Genomic DNA, 23,570 nt, shown 5'->3' with positions numbered 1-23,570 from the left:
ATGAGCTTTTTACCAAAGCTGGACCCCAAATTTTAACTCTAAGGTTAACAGCTTCCTGGTCTAAACTAGAAAAAGAGGAGGATGTACCTCTAATACCTTTTCCTTTATCATGCCCCCCACAAAGAGTTGGCCTAACTTGCATAGCTTTCCAAGGAGTAGGCAGAAAATTCTTGGGTTGGTCATTGATGAAGACGAGACATATTGCACGTGAATACCTCTCTCATGGGGGGATTTCATTGAAATGATTACTTTCTGTCATAATTTTTCTTCAGCAAGATTTTAATTAAAAAATACTTGAGTTTGCTTCTAAGTTTGGACCCATTACACCACTTTCCATGCCCTCTTGTGAGTTACAATTTGCCAGCTGAGCATTGCTTGATTCAATGGACGGCTCGTGCACCTCCACTTAGGAGAAAATTCCCTTGAGAATATTTTACTAGGCAAATCCTTTAGTGCCATTCTTCATCTTTGAAAGGAGAAAAAGGAGAAAGAAATGGTTGTCTATGCAATCTAAACAAAAGGATCTATAATAATCAATTTTTAACGGTAATAATAACGTGGAAGGAATTGTTTAATGCTAAAAAAGAAGTAGAGTTTTGAATAAGCTTCTTGATAAATATGATTTTAATAGCCTTAAGAACTGCATTAGTATCGTCATACATATATGTTTGGGATATTGGTTATGAACCCACTCATAAAACTCTACCTAAGTAATCAAAACATGAATAGCAATGTCTTTGGTAATTATCATAAAATAGTTAGGGTTAATCATTGATAAGTTACTTTTCTAATTAAATAATGTTATTAATTCTAATAAATAGTTTTAAATAATATTTTTAATATTATATTAACTAATAATGTTGTTTATAGATATAAAATGATTCCTAATCCTAAAATATAATGTTTTTAATTATTATTTTTAAAATGAATTTTATATATAGTAAATAAATTAATACATAAAAGTTTTTTGATAAATGTAATGGAAGAAGGAAGGTATGAAACTATTAAACATTTGTTGGTGATGTGTCTTGAATGAGCTTATATCTAGCATGTCCTAAAATATTGTCCAATATCCTTTATCTAGGTGGCCAAAAACTTCAAACGGATATGATTACATACATAAAATCTTAAATGAAGATTCATTAAAATTTCAATAAGTATATAGAATGTATTCTAGCATGTTTTTCAAACCATGCAGGATTATGAGAGAGAAAAAAAAATACCCTTATAGGATACAAGATTTATTTGCATTGAAGAAATGTTTACAACCTCTCTATTCACTGTTGGTCAAAGTTTCATTGCCAGCTAAAATTTCAACAAAATTTTGAGAGCGTTAAATAAAATTGTAGTGGATATGATGGCTAAGTTGAGTTTCTCAGTTCCAAAAATAAATTCGAGAAAGTATAAGATTCTATCCTTACTTTAAAGTAAGTATCTTATCAATTTTTAATAGTACTTTATTATTATTTTTAAATTTCCTCCATTTTTAAATTTCAAGTTTTTTTATATTAATTTAGGATTGTATTGGAGCTATTGATGGTACTCATATTCCTGCATGTGACTTTAGTAGCTATTGCAACCGTCATGGAATAATCTCGCAAAATATTTTAGCAACTTGTAATTTCTAAAATAAAATTTATAAAAATCATTAATAAACTTTATAAAAAGTCTTTAAAAGCATATAAACTCTGCAAAAATCATTCATTTACATAGTGTTTAGTTGAAACCTATAAAATTTATGGAACTCATTTGCCAATTTAAGATTTTTGTATGCTTAAATAGAATGAAAGTTAATTTAAACTTAATCAAATTTGTGTGAAATTTTATAGCTAAACTAAATTCTTATAAAATAAGTAGAATTTCTAAATAAATTCTATATTAATAAGCCAATACATTCCATCCATTTTATTTTCTCTCTTATGTCTTTTTCTCAAATGAAATGAATTCTTTTATGAATTTCAACCAAATATAGCATTAAAAAAGTATGTACATGTCTTTAAAAGTCTTAATTTAATATACATGGAGATAATAATATAATTGTTCTATTCTTAATTTCATTTTAATCATAAAAATTTAATTTATTTCATTTCAATCATTTAATTTTAATTGTGTTAATTTAATCACTTTGCGAATAAAAGATTGACACATGATAAAAATAACTAATGAACAAAGAACAAGAAAGAACAAGAAACAAGATATGTCAATTTTCTTATTGACAATTTGACTAAATTGTGGTTAAGATTAAAAATAATAATTGCAACAAAACAAATTAAAATTCTATGATTAAAATAAAATTACATGCAAAATTCAATCAACATTTATATTATTATTCCATTACATACTTGTACTGCTATTTTTCTATAAACAACAATGTGTTGGCCAACTATTGAGTTTTTTCTTTTTAATTTTTTTTTTTTGTAGTTACAATTTTGCAGATTTCAGGAACAAAATCCTTATAAGTATGGTGTTGCTACCATGAAGATTTGATAGATGGCTTGATATCTTCAAGTAAGAATCTAGGTCTTCTTAATGTCTGATTTATAAAGGGACTACAAAGTACTCACATTAGATGGTTCTCTTCTTGCCATACCTCATTGCAGTTTGGTTTTTCTTTTTTCTTTTCTTTTTAAATGCGTGCTTGGATAGAAAACTGATAAGCATTTTTTTTATTAGAAAGGTTAATAACATCATTCTGGACAATATATTGGCACATATTTATTAGTTTTATTATGTTCAGAAACTTCTTCCGTAAGTACAATTTCAACATCCATAACAGTGGTCCAAATAGCCAAATGATGTGCAACCGAACTCCTTTCCCTTTTAACACGAGTGAAAGAAATAGAAATCAAAGTGATGTCATGATAATTGATGAGTAGAAGAAATTGTATCTTCAAAGCAAAATAATTTTGGGATGAAGTTTAATGGCAAAACTATAATCTATTGTGGAGGTTGTTGTTCGTGTGGTTGTAGGTGATATGAATTAAGGCTGCCATGAGGTTCCATTGCGAAGGCATGCACCAAAAGTTCCAAAATAGAAATGCAACTCATGCATGAAAATAAGGGTCCAACTTTATAATAAAGCATTCAGCCCCTTTTGAAGAATAAAAGTCATTCGGCCATGATTAGGCTTTTGGGTTTAATTCATATTTATATGGATTCTTATCCTTTAGAGTTTTAGCTTAAGTAATTATTTTAGTTTATCTTTATTTAATGAAGAATTATTTTATTAGTTGTGAGTTATATGTGTGGTGTGTGGAGTTACAAATGAGTGCACATGTTTAGTTGTCTTTTGGGAATTACAAAATGAGTGTCATCAATGTAAAGGAGAAAATGTGGGAAAGCTCAAAAGACATCCATTTAAATTTTTTTGTCTTGTCTTGGCTACAAATAACAAAGACAAATTCATTTGTAAGAAATGAATTGATGAATAATAATCTTTATTTTCTCTTTGTTAGTGTTTTTGCTTAAGTTATTGCATGAACTTAGAACTTATCAAATTATTCTTTTAGTTTGTGGCGTTCTCTACCCAAAATCTTGTATTTAATTCTTAATTTATCAAATGATACTTGGTTTGTGGCATTTGAAGTTGAATTCAAATGCTACTTTCATTGTTGAAACTAGTTTTTCCTAACTTCACTTGAGGAGATCCTTTTGTTTTGGAATCATCTTCATTAGAGGGTGTTTTCTTGCATTCCACATGTATCATAACTCATTAGTTATTAAGATGTATAGTTACAAAGATGATAATTTCCTATCATTTAGTAGCAGAGCTTGCTTCAAGTTGAGGTTTGCTCATCTATATGTTTTGTGTGTTATTGAAGTTTCTCATCTTCTTCACTTTTTCTTTATTTGTGCTAAATTATTTTTGTTTCAATTTTTTTTCCATCAAAGTACTATTTCTTTTCAAAATTTACACCTTTGTGTTCATTAAATAAATTTTGTTGTCCCTTCTTGTTAATCTCTTTATGTTATTTTTTTTCTTTTCCTTCAAATTCTGAATTATATTTTTTGTTCTTTCCTTCAAACTTGTTTGTGGTTCTTTATTTTCATCTTTATTTCATCCTTAGACATAAAGAAAGAAAGAAAAAAAGAAATGTTTAATGAAGCTGAGTTCATTAGACAATATCAACATCTTCATTATCAATCTTATGATAAGATGTGGGGTCAAAGAAATGATCGTTATGAAGACTGTAGACAAGACTTTTATTCTTCTAAATCTAAACCTAAGAGGTTAGATAAACAACCAAGTCAAGTTTTTGTTGATGAATTATCCAAGAGGAATAAATCTTTAAGAATCAGTCTTGAAGCATTTAAACATGAGTTTGAAGAGTTCAAGATGTTGACTAATAGCTTTCTTAAGTATCTTAAAGATAAAGTCGATTATAAGCCATCATTAAAGATTAACATCGATGATGTAAATGAGGTAAATTGCTCTACTGAAATCAATGTAGATTTTGAAGACTTGATAATTGAAAATGGCAAGAAAGAATGATTTGCTACCTTTGAATGAATTCAATAATGAAGAGTTTGTCATTGATGGAGAGGCAATGGTTCAGTTAGTGAAGAATAAAAGAGTTTTGCTTGATAAAATTGAGCCTTTTTAGCATGTTGAATTTATTGGTAATAAAAACATTATTTGTTCTAAAGTTTCTCTAATCACTATTGTGAAGGAATTGCAGGTTGATAATGGTATTCCATTACCGTTTGAGATTATATGTTTATTCTTTTCGCAATATATGTTTGAGATATTAGTTATCAACCCACTCAAAAAACTTTATCTAAGTAATTGAAACATGAATAGCAATGTCTTTGGTGATTATCATAAAATAGTTAGGGTTAATCATTGAAAAGTTACTTTTCTAATTAAATAATGATACTAATTCTAAGAAATAGTCTTTAATAATATTTTTAATATTATATTAACTAATAATTTAGTTTCTAGTAATAAAATGATTCCTAATCCTAAAATATAATATTTTTAATTATTATTTTTAAAATGAATTTTATATATAGTAAATAAATTAATACATAAAAGTTTTCTGATAAATGTAATGGAAGAAGAAATGTATGAAACTTTTAAGCATTTGTTGGTGATGTGTCTTGAATGAGCTTATAACTAGTATGTCCCAAAATCTTGTCCAATATCCTTTATCTAAGTGGCCAAAAACTTCAAACGGATATGATTACATACATAAAACCTTAAATGAAGATCCATTAGAATTTTAATAATTATATAAAATGTATTTTAGCATGTTTCTCAAATTATGCAGGATTATTAGAGAGAGAAAAAAATACCCTTATAGGATACAAGATTTATTTGCAATAAAGAAATGTTTGCAACCTTTCTGCTCACTGTTGGTCAAAATTCTAGTATTACTTAGTTTGCAAAACATTGGACGTTCACATTCCATTGCTAGCTAAAATTTCAACAAAATTTTGAGAGCATTAAACAAAATTGCAGTAGATATGATGGCTAAGTTGAGTTCCTCGGTTCCAAAAACAATTCGAGAACATACAAGATTCAATCCTTACTTTAAGTATCTTATCAAATTTTAATAATACTTTATTTTTATTTTTAAAATTCCTCTATTTTTAAATTTCAAGATTTTTTATATTAAATTAGGATTGTATTGGAGCTATTAATGATACTCCATTCCTGCAATGGTTACTAGATGTGACATTAGTAGCTATCACAACCATCATGGATTAACTTTACAAAATATTTTAGCAGTTTGTTATTTTGATTTGGAATTCATATATGTGCTTAATGGTGGGAAGGATTTGCAAATGATTCAAAAGTGTAAAATGAAGGAGTAATGGACTTAAAGTGCCACAAGGTACTTTTAATCTACTTATTGCAATTTCAATTTCTTTCACTTTTTTTTATATATTTTTATTATTTTTTTTGTTATATTTATGTTAAGGTCAATATTATTTTGGTGGATTTTGGATTCCTAAATCGACTTCAGTTTTTAGCTCCTTTTAGAGGTGTTCGCTATCATATTTAAGATTTCCAGAGTCAAGGTCGTTGTCATCCTGAAAATGTAAATGAGTTATTCAATCTTCTTTATGCTTCTTTGAGAAATATAGTTGAGAGATTATTTGATACTTTTAAATAGTGTTTCAATTTTTAAAACAGCTCCTCCATTTCCATATAGCACACAAGCAGAACTAGTGTTGGTATGTGCAGGATTGCACAACTTTCTTCAAAAAAAGTGTTGTTCAGATGAATTTTCAGTTGAATCAGATAGTAAAATTTTATTATCTCCAGCTATACCAGTTAATCAAGAAAAGAATTTTGAACTATTTGTTGAGCCAATAAAGAAATGCTGCTAATGAATGGAGGACTACTATCACTATTAATATATGGAATGATATTGATCATATGGATAACTATTTCTATGTAATAAAATTTAAAATAATCTACTAATTGAAATAATCTACTATTCTTATTTTAAATTTTGTTACATGGAATTAATTAGATTATTTCAATTAAAGACATCCACTTTATTGATTATTTTAAAATTTTATTACATCAAAATATGTATATTAAAATAAATAAAAATTATTTATTCCAAGTTTTAAAGTTTTAATAATAATATCTTGTTTTCTCCATGACCAAGCGATGCAAAGCAATAAGTCTTGGAGTTTTTTGGAACAATAGGATAGGAGACATTGATAATAAAGGTTACATCTTAATGCTCATTAGTGATGAAAATTATTAAACTTGATAAAATATTGTAAAAGACTTTTAAATTTTGTTAACTTTTGATGTTAATATGTTATTTATTTTATAAGTTTTATTTTTATTTATTAAGATTTGATGTTAAAGTCACTTTATAAATCCTATAAATACCTATGTAAGTAAAGCTAATGGCATTCAAAAATTATTGAGATTAATAAAAAGTTATTTAAGAGATAGATTTCTCTTTATTCTCCAAATTTCAGTATTCTTTTGAATCAATGAATCTTGATGCCTATTTATTTGGTATTCATGTGTGAATCAACAGACTAATAAAAGGTTCAACTTCAATTTTTCATGATATCTTTTTCATTAAAGCTTCTACTACGTGAGTTGGTATCAGAGCTGTGTTCTTTCCTAACAGCCATGCCGCCTAGGAAAAGAAATGCCATACCAGTAGAAGAAGTTTATGAAAGCAATAACATGATGTAATTGGAGCAATAACTTGATCAACAGATGGAACACAACTCATGGAAGAGATGAGATAGAGGATGATTGATTTACTTGTAAATCATAATCGTAATAATCCTAATCCTAATGGGAGAAGGAATTATCATTAGGATAATTATAATGAGTTTAATATGGCGATGAAGATGAAGATGCCTATGAGGAAATTCCTCAAGTTCGTTGCAGATAATAGAGAGCTCTAATAGAAGATGATATGAGACATCGAGAACTAGTATGAGAACTGAACCACTAGAGTTTCATGGTAGTCTTCAAGCTGAGGATTTTCTTGATTGGTAAGCTACAATTAAAGAGATTTTTAGAGTTCCAGGGGGCGTTAGAGGACAAACATGTACCTCTGGTGGCGACCAGGATGCGAGAAAGGGCAACTGTATGCTGGTAACAACTGAAATTGTCTAGAAACAGGATGGGAAAGACCAAGATTACAACATGGAAAAAGATGAAAAAATACATGCATTCGGAATTCCTATCATATAATTTTTAAAGAATAATATACCAACTTTTGCAAAATTTAAGGCAAGCGTTTATTGATGAAACTGAATTCTATCAGTTGATAACAAGGAATGAGATTCATGAGATAGAAGATTAACTGGTGGCACGATACATAGTGGCTTCGGGATCATATTTAAGAGACTGTCAACCTATTTGATCCTGTATCTATTTAAGCTACTCATCATAGAGCTTTGCTGGTTGAAAAATAGACACACCATACTAGTGCTGGTGGTTCTAGTAATTGCTAGTACTTAGTTTGTTAAAGGGACTAGTAGTAGCAATAGCACCTTAAAGTGCTTTAGGTGCTGTGAGATTGGGCATAGACAGTCTGAATGCAAGAAGGCTGACAAGAGAGCTTTATTCGTTGATACATATGATGGTGATGAGGAGGATGTAATAATTGTTGGTCAACCAATTTTTGATGATGAAGAAGCAGTCAATGATGAGGTTGTGGGGGAGATATTGAGACTGTATTAGTTGTTAGAAGATCATGTTTGACACTAAAAATTATAGATGAAGATGACTGGCTAAGGAGTAATATTTTTCAATCGACATGTACCATCCTATTAAGATCTGTCGTTTTGTGATTGATGCAGATAGCTGCAAGAATATAGTTTCAGAGGAGGTGGTGTAAAAATTGACATTAAGACAAAAAAATTCTAAGCCTTATAAACTAGCTTGGCTTAAGAAGAGTGGTGAGGTAACAATTTCAAAACGTGCTTTTATTTCATTTTCTATTGGTATGAAATATATAGATATTGTTTGATGTAATGTGATGGCTATGAATGCATGTCATTTGTTGTTGGGTAGACCTTAGTAGTATGACAAAAAGGTAGCTCATAATGAGTGAGCCAATATTTACAGTTTTATATCTAATGGTGTCAAAATTATGTTAGAACCTAGCAAACCAATAGAAAATCCATCATCTGTAGGAACTAGCACTGATCTATTATCTTTAGCTCAGTTTGATGAAGAGTTACATAGGCATGCAGAATTTGAGGATGGTGAATTTGTATGGGCAATTCTGACTAATAATCTCTTCTTAGCTAGAGATTATTAAAGTTGTTAGCAAATAAGATTGGTCGTCTGGAGATTATTAAGAAAATCAACCTTAATGCTTATTGACTTAAGCTGCCGAGCTATATTCGATTGCGGATGTGTTTAACATAAAACATTTAATTCCCTTCTATGGTGATTCTTCAAATGATGATGCAGTAGGCAATCTGAGGACGAATTTTGTCTATCTCGGAGGAATTGATGCAAAGCAACAAGTCTTAGAGTTTTTGAAACAATAGGTTAGGAGGCATTAATGACAAAGGTTATATCTTAATAGTAAAAGACTTTTAAATTTTGTTTAGTTATGATGTTAATATGTTATTTATTTTATAAATTCTACTTTTATTTATTAAGATTACTTTATAAATTTTATAAATACGTAGTTCTTTATTCTCCAATTTTCAGTATTCTTTTAAATCAATAAATTTTGATGCCTATTTGTTTCGTATTCGTGTGTAAATCAAGAGACTAATAGAAAATTCAACTTTAATTTTCTGTGATATTTTTCTCATTAAAGCTTCCGCCACGTCACGAAGACGGCTTTGAAATGATAGAATCCGAATGCCATCAAAGTGTTGATCCACTTGTTTAGTATGTGGGAGGCTAAGTAAGTTAAGTCATTAAGCCTCCATCATACATGTAAATGAATCAACTATATAGAATCAACTAGACAATGTAAATGAATCAACTATATAGAATCAACTAGACAATGTGTGCAGCATCAGAGTCTAGACATTATAAGGAAGTTGTATGAAAGAGGAACACAAAGAACATGTGTCAGGTAGTCATTACTTCAATTCATAACATAGCATAAAACTGAATCTTAGTTAACAAATAAATGACAGGAACCCTAGCTTTTCCAAAATCCAAGCACTCCTAGAGTAACAAATTGAAAACGTTATTCATGTACCTAAGTGTATATAGTCTCCTTAAAAGTATTTCTCAAGAAGAATTTCACCATTACTTAAAAAGCTCAGCACATGCAAAAACCCTCCTTGATTTTCTAAATCAAGAGTGAATTGCTTACTCAAAGATTGTGACATTACCATGCTCTTTCATCACCCAAATGGAACAATTCACTAATGACCAACCCTCCTTGATTTTCTAAATCAAGAGTGAATTGCTTACTCAAAGATTGTGACATTACCATGCTCTTTCATCACCCAAATGGAACAATTCACTAATGACCACGATACGAACTATCACATTTCCACGGTCCATAATGTATTAATGCAAGTGACTGGCCACACACTATTAAAGAGAGATGAGTTTCATTAAACTCAGATAATACATCAGGAAGCATTAGTTCTTCGAACGCCTCATTGTTCAAATCACATGATGCTATGGTTAACTTTCGATAACAAAAGTCCCCACATGGAATATGTGCAAACCAATGAAAAACACCATTCAAATAGACACAAGGACCCAAACTGTAAACAACATATCTTAATTTCTTGACACTAATGGTCCTCCAAGCATTAGAGCTAAGTTTTATCAAATTTGGATCAGTGGCTGGATAAGCTTTAAGGAAGAACCCATAAGTTTATAATTATAAAAAATGGTCACCACTTTGTAATCATTGCTTTTAACATCAAACCCAAATCCCATAATCAAAGGCAGGCTTCCGGGAAAACTTCCTTGAAAAGATTGTAACATATTCTTTAATAGCTGGGTTGCATAAATACAAACCGACGAGATTTTTTCTCAAACACACAAATCAGCCCGTTACAAGAACCAACAATCTCAAATTCTTCAAACGAATCACCGTAACTTACAGGGATGCTTAAAAAGCAAATCCAACTCTTTATATTGACAACATAGTCCATCATCATTGAGTAATACAAATTGCTTATTTTTTATTGTTAGTAATATATTTTTGCTGCAGAAACGACGGATTCAGTTTTTACTATGCCATTTTTTGCAAATACAACGTCTCCTTTTGCAAGACTAAACAAATTTTAGTTGCTGCAAATCGGTCTTTCTCTGATCAAGGTATGTTGTGATTTTAGGAGGTTCTTACTCAAATATGTGAAAAAATAAATATAAATGAATTCCTAAAATATTACTTCTACTATGTCATTTTATTTTATACGAGCGGGTGTTGGTTTGCTTTTCAAAGACGCAAGATCAACAGTTTTATGGTGTTATTCTTCTACAATGAATTTTCTAGGAAAAAATTATGAAGAAAAGAAGTAAAAATTGAAGTTAAATTTTCCTCCACATTTATTCATGAATTCGACGATTGTAAGAGGTAACTGGTAGTAGAGTAATATATTACACATTCTATTTTTATTGTTTCACTTTTTGCCCACTTGATTTAACGTGGCGCGTGTAATGTTTTTATAAAACTGTCTCTTGATTTTAGTATTAAAAGATAGTTTTGTACAAGTATTATATGCAATAAGAGATGGCAAGAAAGATGAGATTTTTAATATTTCTTAGTAATTGATGGCTGTAACTCACATTTGTTATTTCTGTAAACAAAGCAAGTGCTTGGACAAAAACTGGAAGTCAACGATGCCTGGAAACTACATGTGGTTCAATGACTAATTTCATAATATTGCATTGATCCAACTTGCTGATTTTTTAATCTTGTCAATTGTCAACTCTCTCGCACGTCAAGATTGAACAGTTTTGCAATCTTCAACACAATTAACCCAAAGTTATTTCCTTGGTATCCTGCTTATTTCTTGTTTTACATGTAAAAGAATCTTAACAATCTATTCATAAAGTTGAAGCCATGCTAAACTTGGTCTTAGCCCTTTTTTCAGTATTTCTCTGTTGTCTTGCCTCTCTTCACCATGCCTGTGACCAGTTTGATCATGAATCTCTTATATCATTTTCTCTCAACATCTCATGTTCCCCACCTTTGAATTGGTCATCATCTAGTGACTGCTGTAAATGGGAAGGTATCAGTTGTGATCCTGATGGTAAAGTAACCAGTTTATGGCTGCCTTCAAGAGGTCTAACAGGCATGTTCTCTCCATCTATCTGGAACCTGACACATCTATCTCAACTCAACTTATCCCACAATCGCTTCTCCGGTTCTGTTGTTGAATTCTTTTCGCCTTTGCTTGCACTTGAGATTCTAGATTTGAGTTACAATCTTCTCCATGGTAAATTGCCTTCCTTCTTCCTATCCAGGAATATTAAATTGGTAGATTTATCCAGTAACCTTTTTTATGGGGAAATCCCTTCTAGACTCTTCCAGCAAGCTGAAAACTTGGCAACTTTTAATATCAGCAACAATAGCTTTACAGGCTCTATTCCTTCCTCCATCTGCTCCAATTCCTCTTTCTGGGTCAAGCTCCTGGATTTCTCCTATAATGATTTTGGTGGCCTAATACCCAACAGACTTGGTCAGTGTTATCAACTTCAGGTTTTTCGGGCAGGTTACAACAACCTCTTTGGATCACTTCCTCAGGATATGTTCAAAGCTATCGGACTTCAAGAAATCTCTTTACATTCTAATGGCCTTTCTGGACCCATCAGCAATGACATCACCAATCTTACCAACCTCAAAGTTCTTGAGCTCTATTCTAATGAATTGACAGGTTCGATCCCCCCAGATATCGGTAAGCTTTCCAACTTAGAACAATTGCTGCTACATGTCAACAACCTGACCGGTTCTCTGCCTGCATCTCTTGCCAACTGCACCAACCTTGTCACTTTGAATTTAAGATTTAACTACTTAGAAGGTGATCTTGCAGCATTTAATTTCTCGAAACTTCTCAATCTTCGGATCCTTGACTTGGGCAACAACAACTTTACCGGTAGCTTGCCAGTAACCCTTTACTCATGCCAGTCATTAACGGCAGTGAGACTGAGCTTTAACCAATTTGAGGGACAAATTTTGCCTGAAATAATTGCACTGAAATCCCTATCTTTCCTCTCGCTTTCTTATAACAATTTAATCAATGTCACTGGTGCAATCAAGATATTGATGAAACTGAAGAATCTCCATACCCTCCTCCTCTCAAAGAATTTTTGGAATGAACCAGTGCCAAATGATGATGAAATATGGCAATCAGATGGATTTCATAATCTCCAAATTTTAGGTTTAGGTGGTTGCCAACTCAGGGGGGAAATACCAGGTTGGTTAACCGATCTCCAGAAGCTAGAAGTCTTGGACCTATCACAAAACAAGATCAAAGGTTCAATTCCGAATTGGTTTGTAACTCTACCAAGCCTTTTCTATATAGGCTTGGATAATAACCTTATATCAGGTGAATTTCCAAGGGAACTTAACTTACTTCCAGCATTGGCAAAAGGGGCTAGTTACCAGATAGACAGGAGCTATTTAGTGATGCCAGTCATTGTCAAAACCAAAAATACTAATTATCTACAGTACCATAAAGTCTCCTACCTACCACCAGCAATATACCTTGGCAACAACAGCATTAGTGGCAACATTCCTGTCGAGCTCGGGCAGTTGAAGTTCCTCCAAGAGCTGGATTTAAGTAACAACAACTTTTCTGGAAACATTCCTGAAGAACTGTCCAAACTGACCAACCTAGAGAAATTGGATCTCTCTGGAAATCGTTTAACTGGTAAAATCCCAGAGTCACTGAGAGGTCTGCATTTCCTGTCTTCTTTCAGCGTTGCAGAAAACAATCTTCAAGGACTTATACCTTCAGGAGGACAGTTTGACACCTTTCCTCTATCCAGCTTTATAGGCAACCCAGGATTATGTGGTTCAACTGTAAATCATCCTTGTTCTTATCAACCAGGAACCACCACCCATTCTATTGATCCAGACAAATATTTGAACAGTTCACTTGTCGTTGGACTCATTGCAGGACTCTCTTTCGGATTTGTTGTTGGATCTGCAACTGGGCTACTCTACCCCGTCAGAAGGCTAAAGTTCCTGAAGAAGATTAATATGTTCATTTATCCAAATGGACACAGAAAATCATCTGTCTCGCCTTTGTATGTGCCTCCATGATGCCAAGTTCCATTATTAGTATATAGACCTTATATGTATGCAAGGAACCGATAACAGCTTAGAAATGATGTGTTTTTACTGCTGTTGATCGCTACCACTTTTTTTTGTTTTCTCTTTATGTCTATATCTTTCTAGGAAAAATAATAAAAATATCCATTTTTTTTTAGTTTTTCTTATCAAATTTACGGTTCTTTTTATTTTTAATGTGTTAAAATTTCAAAAATATGATTTTCTAATATTTTTTCAAAATTACGGTTTAAAATCAAAAAAGGGATGATTTGTGTGTTTAAAATCAAAATTAGTAAAATATACGTAAATCAGGTATATTGATTTGTTAAAAGAAATGCATATATTTTAAAATCAAAAAAGGGCCAAACCACTTTTGTATATATATATATATATATATATATATATATATATCAAAACAATTATGCAAATAAAGTATGCACATAATTATAGAGGACGTGTAAGAATCCATGAAGCATATTTTAGAACTTATGTTAATAAAGAGAAAACAAAAAGAAAAAAGAAGCATATTATAGAAAAGAAAATGTATGAAGAAAATAAGGGTATCTCCTGTTTAGAGATAAACATTTGTAGTGTATAGAGAATTGCAAAAATAATAATTCTGATGCTAAAGAGTCGCATCATTATGTCGAGAAATTAGAGGGGAAAAAAAGGAAAGAAAGATTCAATTCGGAAGATGCAAAGAAAGAGCACTCTCACTCTTAACACTATATTTAATTCATTCATCAGTCGGCATTCTTGAAAATTTCCAGCCACTACCACTAAAGTAAATGCTTACGCCAGAAAAGGAAAAAAGAAAAAACAATGCAAGAGCTTATGAGAATTCATGCACCTCTCCTTACTTGACGTCCATGGCAATATCTCCTTCCAGTCAATACGCATTGTCCACTTGGCCACCTTCTCATGCCTCAGTTTCCAAGAATCCCGTACACCTCTTTCCTCCACTTAAATTGGCCTAAATCAGCTAATTACAGTCCCTGCAGTCTGTGTTATCAATCCTGACACTATGGTTGCCCTCGGTAGTCCGTTCATTTGATACTAAGCCGGCATATGTGTCTTGATTTTTAGTTCCGGAAGCCTTAAGATGCCAGAAAATTTGTTATAAATTTACCATGTTTTATGCATATTAATGGCAATCATTCAAGTCCATGGAATGATGGATAGATGAGGCTATGCACCTATTCCTGATCCTGTGATAAGTTTTAAAAATCTAACTTACAAGAGAAAAGCCTGTTGTGTACATTATACAATAAACTCGCAAGCATATTCTAGTAAACAAAATTCTGCTCAATTTCATTTTTACAGAAAGCCTCTCTGCTCCATTAAGTGATCATGAAGCAAATAATGGAAAACCCTGTTTTAGTGCTTAATGCTCTCCAAGAATCCTGCAAAAATGCAGAATTGTGAAGATCCTTGCTTGCAAATACATACAATTGAAAAACAGTAATCTAGATCGCCCTCCTTGCCCCTCCATTTATTCGATAACTGACAAGTGAATACAGACAATACTAACAAGCTTTCTTATGTTTGGAACGGAAAACAACACACAAGATCTTTACATTTCAATACAAAAAAGTATACTATATTGAATTACAGATACCTTTCCTGTGACTTTTCTATCTGTAGAAAGATCCTATGTGTGGTCCTATTGTTGACTAACAGTAAAGACCAAAAAAACAAATAAATTCCTCCGTCACAGGGTAGTAGCCGCTTCCAAATTTTCCTTTCCGTTCATTTTTTTTCTAGATATTCAAGCTTCAGTCAGTGCATTCATGATTGACAGAGTGAATACCCTCTCCAGAGGTTCCAATATGCTAATGTCACATCCCCTTTTGATGTACCAGAAGATTAAGTGTTCGTGATTATCTAATATATTTACATTCTGTCCATAATTGGCAGGCTCAGACTCTTGCTTTCTTAACATCAGGTCCTAAAATATGCATTCACATCTTAATTTACATAGAATTCAATGATTGAAGACTTCTTGTATCACATCCATATTTACTAACAAACATGTTCTTGAATCAACTAAAAGAATGATCAGAGATAAGCATGGCCTGACTTAATCCATTTCAGCAATTCAGAACATGAGGATGCCAGACTTTCTTGCTTACCTGAGCATGTCTCCACTGTTCAATTGTGGAAAACTCAGTGCTGGTGAGATGGTGAAGGTATTGCCATCACCGAAAGAGGAAGGATGGCTAAGAGGTATTGGCCGATCAGGAATTGGGGGAACATCAATATCTCCTTCCAACATTTTCAGAGCATCCATTATAGTAGGTCTTAGAGCCACCATAACATGAGCACACAAAATCCCAACAAGCACAAAGCTCTTCATTATAGCTTTTGGGTTTGAGTTTGAAGAATCCCCATCCTTCAACAAAGAAGGATCCAAAGCCTCTTCTATTTTTCCAGCCTTAACCAATGACCAAACCCAGTCAGTGATCAAAAAAGCTCGTGGAGACCCTGAAGAAGACAAATCAAGAGCTTTTCTCCCACACATTATCTCAAGAACAACGATCCCAAAGCTATAAACATCACTCTTCTCTGTCAATTGCCCATAAAGAGCATATTCAGGAGCCAAGTATCCATGAGTACCAGCCACTCTTGTTGTAAGATGAGACTGACCTTCCCTGCTCTGCTTTGCCAGCCCAAAATCAGCCACTCTTCCTCTCATATCAGCATCTAACAATATATTTGTGGCCTTAATATCTCTATGATAAATTGCAGGCTTCACTCCATAATGCAAATAAGCTAACCCCTTTGCCACATCCAAGATTATGCTCTTCCTCTGAGGCCAAGTCAATAGTTTCTTCTCATTTCGATTATCAGTTGATGGAAACAAATGGTCATCAAGATTCCCATTAGGCATATAATCATAAACAAGATATCTTTGACTCCCTTTCTCAATATAATCCTCATCTTCATCAACAACACAACACCCTCTAAGCGGCACCAGATTCCGGTGCTTCAAATTGCTGATAATCTCAACTTCATTGCAAAATTCAGTATCACCTTGAAAATCAGATTCTATAATCCTCTTAACAGCTACAGTAGTTCCATCAGACAAAACCCCCTTGTAAACAAAACCAAACCCTCCTCTCCCAATAAAATTCTTCTGCGAAAAATTATCAGTTGCTTTCTCAAGATCATGAATCTTGAACCAAATTGACCCAGTGTTAGGCCTCAATTTTGGCCTAGACCCACGTTCCTCCAAATCAAAAGGAGAAGGAGGATTCCTTTTTCTCCTTTTCTTGTCATACCAGAAATACAATCCTAACAAAATAGACATAACCAAAACAGCAACACTGGCACCAGTTAAACCAAAAACAAGAGCAGAATGACCATTATTACTTGAACCCACCTTAGAATCCAAATCTAGCCCAAAAATACAAGTAACGGCACCATCACTTTCAGGACCAAACTCATTAACAATACCAGCAGCATATAAAACTGTAAAGTAAAAACAATCCGTAGCATGAGTTTTATCACCATCAATCAATATCAAAGACGACTGGACTTTAAACCCAGCTGCAACACATGCACTGCAAGATGTAAGATCAACAAGATCAGGCTTACAGGCTGAATCAAGCGCAGTTGACTTGCCCAATTTAGTAACCCAATCCTGATAAGTCTGAACTTCAGCACATATATTAGGAGTTAAAACAAACTGATTAGGGTCTAAACAATGAGAAACAATATCATCTGGAAAAAATAAAGAACTAAGCTTTTCTTGAAAATCTTTAAGACAAGAAACAGAAGTGTTAAAGCTTGGAAGCTGAAAAAGAGAGGTTTCTTTAAGATGTTGAGCAAGACCTACTCCAAAAAGAGAAAGAAGAGTCCTGCAACATGGGTCTGTGCTGGTGATGTCGTTTTGAGGATTGCTAGTGTTGTCCTGAGATGGTTGGTAATTTTGGCAAGAAGTTTTGTTCCAGGGGATTCTTAAGACATAATTAAGATCCATAGGACATTGAGATGTTATGTTATTGAAGCTAGAAAGAGGAAAATCCGTGGCTGCTTCTTGAGTATGGAATAAAACAAAGAGAGAAAGAATCAAGAAAAGTAATGAATCAAGATAGCCCATTTCTTTACTTGGCTCAAGATTTAGCTTGGTGATGTATGCTTATGCTAAGTACTGGTTAATTAAAGAGTTCTGGATACTGGGTTATGATTTAGAATATGTAAGAAAAAAAGAAAGAAAAGGGAATCATCAGGCTTCAAGATTTTGATTAGGCTATGCATGTTCCGCACTGGTCAAAACTTAAAAGGATTCTGGCTTCATTATGTAGGATAGAAAAGGGAATAATCTGGAGAAAGCTTGGAATTCTTTAGTTTTTTATTTTTATTTTTTTTTTGGGGGGTTTGGGTGCTGTAACAGTTGGAGTTTGTGCAATGATGAAGAAACTAATGGGTATTTTTCCTTTTATGGTCAAATCTATCTGTTCATGTATTTTTCTATCAGATTCAGAGCTCTGGTCTCTGTTGCTGTTTACAGGAATCTTTGCATTTGAAGAGTGTATTACACACACCCACTCCGAGAGGGATAAGATAGGTGGACAAAGTGTCCTACATGCAACATGGGCCCACTAGATGACTCCTTGCTTGTTGTGGACTGCAACAGTGTGTCTCTGTGTGTTCCATGCTTTGTCTATAATTTTGTTCTCTTTTACTAAGTAACTAAACTAAACTAATGGAATTTGGATTTGTTTGTATCCTCTTCATGATCTTCTTCTTGTTCTTTTCCTTCCTCTCTTCTTTGAGCCTTTCTTTTCTCTAGTGTTTTATACTTGAAATGTTTTATGATTGATATATAATTTTAAATTTAATAAATAATATATAAATAGAAACATATTTAAAATAGATACATTAATATTTCTCTATTTTGATAATGTAGTTATCCAAAATACTTGCTCATAACTGAATGCTTGTTTTTTTTTTGCCCTTCTTGAACCATAAATGATTTTAGTTATATACATTCAAATAAAACTTAGATATATAACTTCTTGGTTTCTAAAATAATCCACATTTATCCTTCATAATTTTGTCAAAATAATTGATTTTCTTAGTTATACATCATAGACTTGAACTTTATTAATCAATTTTAGATTCTGATTTCTAAATTCTCTAATCATATATATTTTAATTTTTAACCTCTCTAATCATAGCCACTTTTATGTCCAAAAATTACAGTGACTAAATTAAAATTTATTCAAAATAACTGGCTAGCACCAACTACAATAATATCTCTCTAAGTTAATATTTAATAAAATATTTAAAACCGGTAGCGTTCTATAAATATAATTTAATATTTTTACTATGTAATACCAAAAATGTGCAATCTTTTATTAAATTTGTAGATTTCAATAATTAATAATCTCTCATATTTTTTGCATTTGATTTTAGTTGGAGAAATCCATTATTTTTTATCTAGTTTTTTTATTGGATATGTATTTCAAATTCATTGGTAATATACTAAAACTAAATTAGCATAATGAAAATGTTCTAATTATCTAAAATCATATAATAAAGTTATATATATGAAATATCTTTTTAATGAATATCTTATAAAAATTAATAATCTCTATTATTAATAAATTATTGTAAAACGAATCATATTAATTTAAAAAAATAAGTTAAATTACTTTTCAATGTATAGTATGATCACAAAAGCATTAGATCATGTTGATGTATGTTTGATTGCCAAAATGTATGACTTTATTTTCTATCAATTAGCAAACAAGTCAACAATGTAACTTGACATCAAATGGGACTCGTGACCAAAAGTAGTATTAATAATAATAATTAAACTTTGATTAACTTGGGAAGAGACCAAACTAAGGGTCTTTGGCAAACCTTAGACTATACTTCTAAATTACTAATGGACTAATTTACTAGCTAGTTGGTGAATTTTGTTTTTGTTTTCCCTTTTTTTTATTATTAATTAAGACATCATGTATTTTCTTATCCTACCCACCTAAACTTGATGTGTTTTATTAAATTAAAATATAGAGAAAATGTATACTTGGACACCAGATTGTAATTATTTAATCAATTAAAACCTTTTAATTTTTATTTTAATAATATCTAAATTTTATTTATATAATCTCTTAAACACGTTTAACTTTCAATTTAACTTAATATACACTTAAATTCTATTCTTTTTAATATTAAAACACTTATTATTACTCAATACATGTAGACAATGTTATATGAGTTCATATATATAAAAATATAAAAATATTATTAAAAAAATACAAATTAAGTGTCTATAAGGCTATTGAACCATATATTAACAATCCATATCCACAATGAGGTAATTATGCCCCTTGTTGTATTTTTTTATTTATAATAATATTTTATTTAAGCACACTTGATTTTGCTTGCATTTTTAGAAGAAGAAGACTTGATTTCATGAGTTTAGATAAACATTAATAAATAAATTACCAATGCTTACAACATGGATCTCAATACATAGATATGAACTGAAGTCTATAAACTTGTGTGGGAAAGAGAATAACTCTTTATTACTTTTCAAATTGCAACAACGTAGGAACTTTTATCTCAGCTTTTTTACTTTTTTCTTTTAAATTGTATCACTTTTAAATGTTTTAAATTATAATAAAATAAATTTATAAAATTAATATTATATAAAAATTATATATTAAATATATTTTTATATTTTTATAAAAACTAGTCGTTTATTTGTATGTTATGCGAGCGTTGTAATTATTTTATTACAACTATTTTAAAAAAAATTATTTTGACACGTGAATTTATTTTTGACACATGATATTTTAATTTTTCTAAAATTATAATAAATAAATTTAAAATTAATATTATATTAAAAATATTTTTTTGAATAAATATTTTTAAATATTTATGATAGCTAGTTATTTATTTGTTTGTTGTACGATCATTGTAATTATTTTAATTATGAATAATAATATAATTGAATTTATATATAAAACTAAACAGATCTTTTAATATTTTATAATTATTTAAAATATTTAAAAATAAAAATAAATTAAATATTTCTAACGTCTTTGTTAGTTTTTTTATATTTTAAGATTTTATTAATAAAATAAATAAAAATAATCAATAAATTGATAAAAAAAATTCTAAAATCTTACATAAACTTAAATTTTATGTGTAAATAATAAGAACATGTGTCAAAATTAAAAATTATATATGTCAGTATATAGTAACATATGTGAAAACGTTTTTATTAGACCATATACATATTAATATATATTTTTATTTATTTACATGTATTAAAATGTTTATTTTTTATATGTATGATGTCCATTAGATGTAATATTTTATAATAATTAATTTTTTATATTTAAATATTCATTATTTATGACCTTAATATTCATTACGATAAATGTTTATATTCATTTTATTTCATGTATTATTCATGAGTATTATATTAATGTACTACAATTTAAATTGTCTGTATATATAATATTTATTAATATTTTCAAATAAAAATATTAATTCTTTATAAAAAAGATTTTGGTTTTTGTGATGTATAATTTTATGATTAATATAAATATTTATTATTTATAAGCATAATATTCATTATTTATAGGCATATACCCATTAATTTATTCAAAATGAACATAAATAAAATTGACAGAACATAAATCGTCCTTATAAAGTTGGTAAACAAAAAATATCAACCTAAGATTATAGTACAAATATTTATATTGTGGTACACATATCTTTTCAATAAAATTAAGTTAACAATAATTAACATTTAACATTTAAACACTTAACATTCAATACATATTTAATGAATATAAATTAATAAATATTTAATACAAATTTAATAAATATAAATTTAATAAATATAATTTTTTTTTAAAAAAAATTTATGCCAATATCTAGTACGCATATAAAATTTAAAATATTAATTCTTATACAAGCAAAAATCACACCAGAAAAAAAAAAAAAAAAAAAAGTCAAGCGGGAAGGATCCGCTACATATCAGGAGTCGATCTTATAATTTGCAATCAACTACTACTTTAGTAGAATTGACATAAAGTCATAGATTTAGGGCTGTAAAATTGGAGACCTATATCCTATTTATGGTCTCAACTAGTCATTGTTTAAATTGTTTACATCAAATTGATTTTGCTACGAATTGTCAAAATGCAGGAAGTCAAATCGGTTATTTAGCACGTGCGTTTTTTTCTGTGCAAGTGAATTCGATGCCTAATCTAATGAACATTAAACTTTGAAACGTACAAATGCATCATCCTCTAGGATTGAGATTGAGAAAAGATTTTTTTTATTTATTTTATAAGTTTTAGAAATTATATTTGAAGAGAAACATATAAATTAATATTTTCTCTAAAAAAACAGATTTTGAAGAAAATATTTATACAAAAATAAAGAATTAAAATATTAAATCAAAATATCTTTTCCTAATATTCAATAATAATAATTTTAAAACAAACACTGCATAATAGCCACAGAGAAGCTCATAATCGTGGTCCCACGGTCCAGGTGAAAGCGTGCAGGGACGGTGTCTCTGCTTTTTCCAAAAAACATTATGTTTGCGGTTTATCTATTTTTATTAAGTAATATTTTAATATAAAAAATTATATCATAGTAAATAAAATTTAAGAACTAATATAATTATTAAAAAATCTTAAATTTTCAATTAATCATATTTTGCAAAAATTAAAGATTGATATATTTTTAAAAAATAATAAAATAAATTATTTATTAAAATTAACATAATTTAGTTTTTAGAAAGTTTTTATATATTAAAAATTTTCATTATTAGTAAATAGAACTAGTTTTTTGTACATGTGACAAATTCAGAATTTCATATAGATTCATAACCAAAAGTATTATACTTTTATGATGGATATTAATATCATTATTTATACACACAATATTTATTATTTATTGTAAGAAAATTTATTTTTATTATATCAGCTTTTAAATATTTATTTTTTTAGTGAAATATATTTAAAATTTATGATATTTATGTTCATTAATTTATTTCTATAAATTAAGTAGTTGGAAAATTTATGCATAGACTTGGTGTATGTCCCCATCTATGCGATTGATAGATGATTAACACATATTCTTTAGTTTTAAATGATGATGTATCAATTCTCTAATATCAAAATATAAAATACTCATACATATGTGTCACTCTCCTATTAGTTTGACATATATACACTAAGTTTAGGTAAGAATCTCCTTTGACTTTATATGTTTCTCATATAACTATGTAATATTATTTTCAAATAAAAATGATGTGGATTCTATAAAAGTTAGATTAATTATTTTTGTAAAGATATCGAAACATTTTTGTGATTGACATAAATAATCATTATCCATAGGCATAATATTTATTATTAATAAACACAACATTCATTAATCGATTCAAACAGACATATATAACATAAACATAATATAAATTATCCTTAGAGTTAGTAAAAATAAAAGTCATGCTAAAGTTATATTATTAATATTTATATTATAGTATTTCTATTTTTTCAATAAAATAAAATTAGCAGACAATGAACATTTAAAGTGTAAATAATAAATACTCAATATATGTTTAATAAATATTTAGTACAAATTTAATAAACATAAATTATTTTAAAAAGTATACTCAAAATTCTGACGCATGCACCTGAGCTGGACTACAATATACTGTGGTCCGAAACCAACATATAAAACCTCATACATCAGTTCAAATTGGCTATAAAACTAACCAAAGCTAGAAGTACTATTTCAGCCCGGTTCCAACATAAAGATAAAATCAATTTGGTTATGGTTCCTTGTAGAACTTGAGTCCAAATTAGGCCGAAACCATTG

General features: G+C 29.9%; 2 protein-coding genes and 1 pseudogene across 3 annotated transcripts; 2 read left to right on the top strand and 1 right to left on the bottom strand.

The window, feature by feature from the left end:
- The first annotated feature begins 5,121 nt into the window (after positions 1 to 5,121).
- On the top strand, positions 5,122 to 6,336 carry LOC125370286 (annotated as a pseudogene).
- Positions 6,337 to 11,243: 4,907 nt separating this feature from the next.
- Positions 11,244 to 13,866, top strand: LOC8278561 (receptor-like protein 3). Its single transcript, XM_025159182.2, has one exon. It carries the CDS (start codon positions 11,496 to 11,498, stop codon positions 13,698 to 13,700), a length of 2,205 nt encoding a protein of 734 aa, XP_025014950.2. The 5' UTR covers positions 11,244 to 11,495; the 3' UTR covers positions 13,701 to 13,866.
- Positions 13,867 to 14,243: 377 nt separating this feature from the next.
- LOC8278562 (probable receptor-like protein kinase At1g11050) lies at positions 14,244 to 18,415 on the bottom strand. Of its 2 annotated transcripts, none has more exons than XM_048376049.1 (2): positions 15,842 to 18,415; positions 14,244 to 14,805 (listed from the first exon to the last, which is right to left on the bottom strand). In XM_048376049.1, the coding sequence occupies exons 1-2, from the start codon at positions 17,809 to 17,811 to the stop codon at positions 14,766 to 14,768; spliced, it is 2,010 nt and encodes a 669-aa protein (XP_048232006.1). In that variant the 5' UTR covers positions 17,812 to 18,415; the 3' UTR covers positions 14,244 to 14,765. The 2 variants fall into 2 exon arrangements, with proteins under 2 accessions (XP_048232006.1, XP_015581090.3); XM_015725604.3 differs by lacking the exon at positions 14,244 to 14,805 and adding an exon at positions 14,820 to 15,112 and having other exon boundaries at positions 15,842 to 18,413.
- Between the last annotated feature and the right edge of the window lie 5,155 nt (positions 18,416 to 23,570).

Source organism: Ricinus communis, chromosome 6 (assembly GCF_019578655.1).
Source record: "Ricinus communis isolate WT05 ecotype wild-type chromosome 6, ASM1957865v1, whole genome shotgun sequence".
Lineage (NCBI taxonomy): Eukaryota > Viridiplantae > Streptophyta > Magnoliopsida > Malpighiales > Euphorbiaceae > Ricinus > Ricinus communis.
This window is presented reverse-complemented; position numbering and strand designations above follow the sequence as displayed.

Excerpts from the sequence above, each read along its gene's own strand:
- LOC8278561 (XM_025159182.2), top strand. The coding sequence starts at position 11,496 with ATGCTAAACTTGGTCTTAGCCCTTTTTTCAGTATTTCTCTGTTGTCTT.
- LOC8278562 (XM_048376049.1), bottom strand. The coding sequence starts at position 17,811 with ATGGGCTATCTTGATTCATTACTTTTCTTGATTCTTTCTCTCTTTGTT. Across the intron at positions 14,806-15,841 it reads AACAGTGGAGACATGCTCAG|GCTTCCGGAACTAAAAATCA; the intron begins GTAAGCAAGAAA and ends TGGCATCTTAAG.